The sequence below is a fragment of the Monoraphidium neglectum genome (genome assembly GCF_000611645.1).
Source record: "Monoraphidium neglectum strain SAG 48.87 unplaced genomic scaffold scaffold01511, whole genome shotgun sequence".
Taxonomy (NCBI): Eukaryota; Viridiplantae; Chlorophyta; class Chlorophyceae; order Sphaeropleales; family Selenastraceae; genus Monoraphidium; species Monoraphidium neglectum.
In genome coordinates, this window is record NW_014012117.1 from 1818 (window position 1) to 6050 (window position 4233).

At 62.2% G+C, this 4233-nt stretch overlaps 1 protein-coding gene across 1 annotated transcript in view; it reads right to left on the reverse strand.

Annotated features, from left to right (window-relative positions):
• Window positions 1-2728, reverse strand: part of MNEG_8127 (replication factor C subunit 2/4) — a gene marked incomplete at both ends in the record, with an annotated part of 4462 nt that extends 1734 nt beyond the window's left edge. The window contains 5 exons of the mRNA XM_014043399.1: window positions 646-729; window positions 1065-1158; window positions 1375-1476; window positions 1765-1871; window positions 2666-2728. Coding sequence (XP_013898853.1) covers window positions 646-729; window positions 1065-1158; window positions 1375-1476; window positions 1765-1871; window positions 2666-2728 — 450 coding nt within the window. The remainder of the gene's footprint in view (window positions 1-645; window positions 730-1064; window positions 1159-1374; window positions 1477-1764; window positions 1872-2665) is intronic.
• Between the last annotated feature and the right edge of the window lie 1505 nt (window positions 2729-4233).

Genomic DNA, 4233 nt, shown 5'->3' on the forward strand with positions numbered 1-4233 from the left:
AGGTAGAACGGGTGGGGAGGAACGGGGCGGAGACATGACAGGGGAGCAAGAGCTGTCCTCTAGGTGTTGGACCAAGCGGCTGCGGCTGCTGCTGCTGCTGCTGCTGCTGCTGCTGCTGCTGCTGCTGCTGCTGCTGCTGCTGCTGCTGCTGCTGCTGCCGGGACTGCAACCTGATGGTGCTGACTGTGTCGTGCGGACACCCCTGGCCGCTTGTGGTGGAGATGGCTCAGATGTGAAACTCCTGTTACCGCAGCCCTTCTCGAATCCGCGCGCGGCGCGCCCGAGGCCAGCCGCCCGGCTGCCCCACCAACCGCCTTGCCTCTGCCCCGCAGCCAAACCCCCATCCTTGCCTACGCCTGCGCCAGCGCCTCCCCTAAGGCGCAGATCCGCCCTCCCCAGGACAGTGGCCACCCACCGGCTGCTGCCCCCAACCACGCCCGTCCACCTGCCAGGAGTGCGCCAGCCCCCGCACGTCCCTGGCGCCGCGCGCAAGCCGTCCTCGCAGCCGCGCCCCGGGCACGGCCGCCCCCCGCCGGCCCAAGCCGACCAGCGCTGGCCAACCACCACGACATGCTAAGCCTTGTTATGCGTCCACAAACGCCTCGTGGCTCAGGAATGTGTACACCAACAATCACGCCCGCCCACCTGCTTGAGCCGCGCCAGCACCTGGACGTCGCTGACGCGCGTGAACCGCACAATGGCGCAGCGGCTCTGGATCGGCTCGATGACCTGCCGTTTTTTATTTTGGGGGGGCGGGTCAGAACAGGGGGTGGGACGGAGCGTTCAGGGTTTGTGGAGGGAGACCGTGCTCCTGTGTTGCAGGACGCGCGCTTTCCAGGCGCGAATGTGTGGGGGTGAAGTGTTGCAGTGGGGGATCGCCGAGGGCCTGTCCAGCTCCGTTCGCGCTTGAGCATGCGTTCATCAGAGTGTGTCAGCGACTGACTTGGCGGGCGGACCAGTCGCCGGTGAAGGGCTTGGGTAAGGGGGCCGGGCTGCGTCACATATCCCATTTGCGACGGCCTGCGGGCATTGGCAGATTACTCGGCCTGCTTCATTGGCCCCACCTTGCTGCTGGTGTTGCAGGCCAGCGCAAAACGCGTTGTGTTGGAGTAAATCTCCATCGTACGGCGCAGCGCCTGCTGGGCGCCCCCTGTCATGCTGGGGGTGGGTGGGGCCGAGGGGGTGGCACCGGGCAGGGAGGTCGCAGGGAGGGCCACATGAGCACGAGGGGCCTGATAAGCACCAGGGACCTGCCCAGTCTTTAATAAGGTGGCGTTTCAGAGCGATGCAAGGACAGAGTGCCGCCCCCATGATCTTAATTCAGCATGCAGAAGCAATCGCGAAATCAAAAACGGGGCCGACAGCTCGCCCTACCTATCGGCCTCGTCGAGGATGACAATCTTGTGGCGGCCTGGCGGCAGGGTGACCTTCTTCTGCGCAAACATCTTGATTTTGTTGCGCACCACGTCGATGCCCCTGCGCATAGTGAGCGGTTGAGCGCGTGCGGTCGGGTCGCCGGCGTTCACAGGCTGCGAGCGAAACACGCGACCCCGCCAGCGGCCGCGTCGCGGAGCTCGATCCTGAGACCTTGGGGGCGACTGGCAGCTGCTGCTGAAACAAGCGCGCGGCGACTGCAGCCCGGGAGCGGCGGCGCGAGCGATGCGAGGCCGTCCCCGCCGTTGCCAGCGCCGCGCTGGCCGCGGGCCCGCGTCGTGCGCGCGGTGGGCCTGGGTGCCGCGGGCCGTGTCCCCAGGCCATGCGCGCCTGTCGTCCGAGGCGTTGAGCTCCAGCACCGCCTCCTTGAAGTTCGGCCCCAGCAGCTGGTGGGACAGCGCCAGGATGGACGTCGTCTTGCCAGTGCCAGGGGGCCCCTGCGGCGTGGGACGATGGCCCGATTGGCGGGTGGTTGGAGCCAAGGACTGGACCAAGCGCGCGGCAATCGCCTGCGTCGTAGCAGCAGTCTGGTCCCTTGAGGCACGCGGCTGGTGCACCTGAGAACCCGTAACCGCTGGCAGTGGGTGGGGATCCAGCAGCGACGCAGGATGAAGCCACCGGCAGCTGCTCTCCAGCGGTGCAGTTCTATTGAGACACCTCTGCGCAGCCAAGAGCATCGGGCAGCAACATAGAATCCCCAGCCCCTTGCCTAGCACAGCACCATGTACCCGCTGCCTGGACCACCATCCCCCAACTCATCAACGAAGTCCCTGTCCAGATGCTGTGGCCTTGGATTCATCAGCTTTCCCGCAGTATTCCCCTCCCCCTGTCCCAAAACACACCGCCAGGATGATGTTGGGCATATTGCCCTCCTCAGCTATGACCTTGAGCCTCGAGACAGCCTCCTCGTTTCCCACCACGTCCCTTATGTTGCTGGGACGGTACTTTTCCACCTGCAACGCGGCGCCGGCCATTGCATCACAAGACGAGGTGCAGCGGGCGTGCGGGTCGGGGCACACAGGGGCTACTTTGGGGCCACGGTGGCGGTGGCGGCAGAGGGCTCATATACACAGCGCATTATTGTTATGCTTTTGGATGCGGTGTCACCGGATGCAGCTACCAGGCCTTCCAGCGGCATGACGGTGGCGTTCCCGGCAGCTGTGCAGCAGGAAATGGTGGAGTGCGCAGCGGGACCGCACGGCCGATGCAAGGCAGCGCTCAGGGCACGCACCCATGGTAGGTCATAATTCCTAGAATGTGATCCCTCCTGCTTCGCGGGCTTGTCCACGTCCATCTTCGCGGCGGTGTCTGGTGTCGCTGCCATGATGCCCTCAACCCTGCCTGCAGCTGTTCAAGTCCTCGATTAGACCACCAACAACAAATATTTTGATGAATCCCTCTGGAAGAAGCTAGTGTGATCTGCTGGCGCCAAAGCGTGATCTCAGCGATAGCATATATGTGTCTGGATGCTACTGTGGATTGTACCTGCGGCACATCCTTCGCCTTGCTCTCCACCGGGCAATCTAATGAGCTAGGAGCAGCATGAAATATGGGACTCCCCCAAAATCGGGCGCCGCTGCGTGTTTGCATCTGCGCCACCAGCATTCAATTGTTTCCATCATAGGTGAATGTGCCTGATGCGGCCGTGAACTTTCACCAGGATTGTACATACAGGCCGTTTATCACACACACATCCCACGTGCTTGCTTTTCATTGCTTGTTTCCTGGCCACTCTGACTGAAGATGGCGGTCGGGCACAGACGCATTGCACCAATGCATCAGGCTCGCCTTCATTGAACTTGGCCTGATAGGCATGCTCGGCTAGTAGGCTTGGTTTGATGAAGTGAATGAAGGCCGCGCTAACGGCCTGTGGGGCTCAGCGCAGGCTGACAATGCGCAGAAGCTGGGGCCACGCACAGGAGCGAGAGAGGGGTAATCCTGTTGGACCCTGTGCCACCTCCTTCCACAGCACCTGTATCAGGCAGCAACGCGGACTCCGATAGTGCGTCTGAGCAAAGCACTGGGGGCGATATAACGCAGCAACCGCCACCTGTACTGGATATACTACCTGACTTGATTACTCCCGACCACCTCGGTGGTGCGTGCTGTCTGCAACATCCAGCGAGGACCGGTCGCAGCGCGCCGTCCGGGGCATTGCCTCTAAGAGAACGGCAGCCTGCTTGGGTCGCCACAGCTGAGGTCCCCGCCGGGCCTCGACTCTCGGCGACCTGCATCAAAAGGAATTTAGCCTGTACCAACTCCTCGTCGTCGAGGCTTGCACCTCGGACGGAGTCTATTGACGTTGGGGCTACTATTTGTAGTACTGCTGCGGGCTGCGAGGCCATTAGTTGGCAACGACGTGCTCTGGCGGTACAAACCAGGCGGCATCCACCGGCAGCATGCACATGCACTTGGGAAGAAACGGGTGAAACCCGGCGTGCACTTGGCATGCCTTGGGGCTCCATTGACAAGCAACTGAAAACGTCATGGCTGAGCAGAACGGCTCCACTCAGTGGTCGCTGTGCAGAATGCGTGGCTGAGCCTGCCGCACAGCCGCAGCCTGCTGCCACCAACACGAATCTCTAGGCACAATCACTGATAAACCGGCAGGACACTTCGGTGTGACAGGTGTGGCCATGCCCTACTTTTCAGGAGCCGCCGGCAGGTCCTGCTATCCTGTCATCCAGACAGCATTCAAGCCTATGAAGACGGGAATGTGCAGAGCCGGTGCGTTTTCTACATTTGTGAGCATGCAGCATTGCGTGTGCTAGCAAAGTGTCAGTCAGCCCAGCAAAGGCG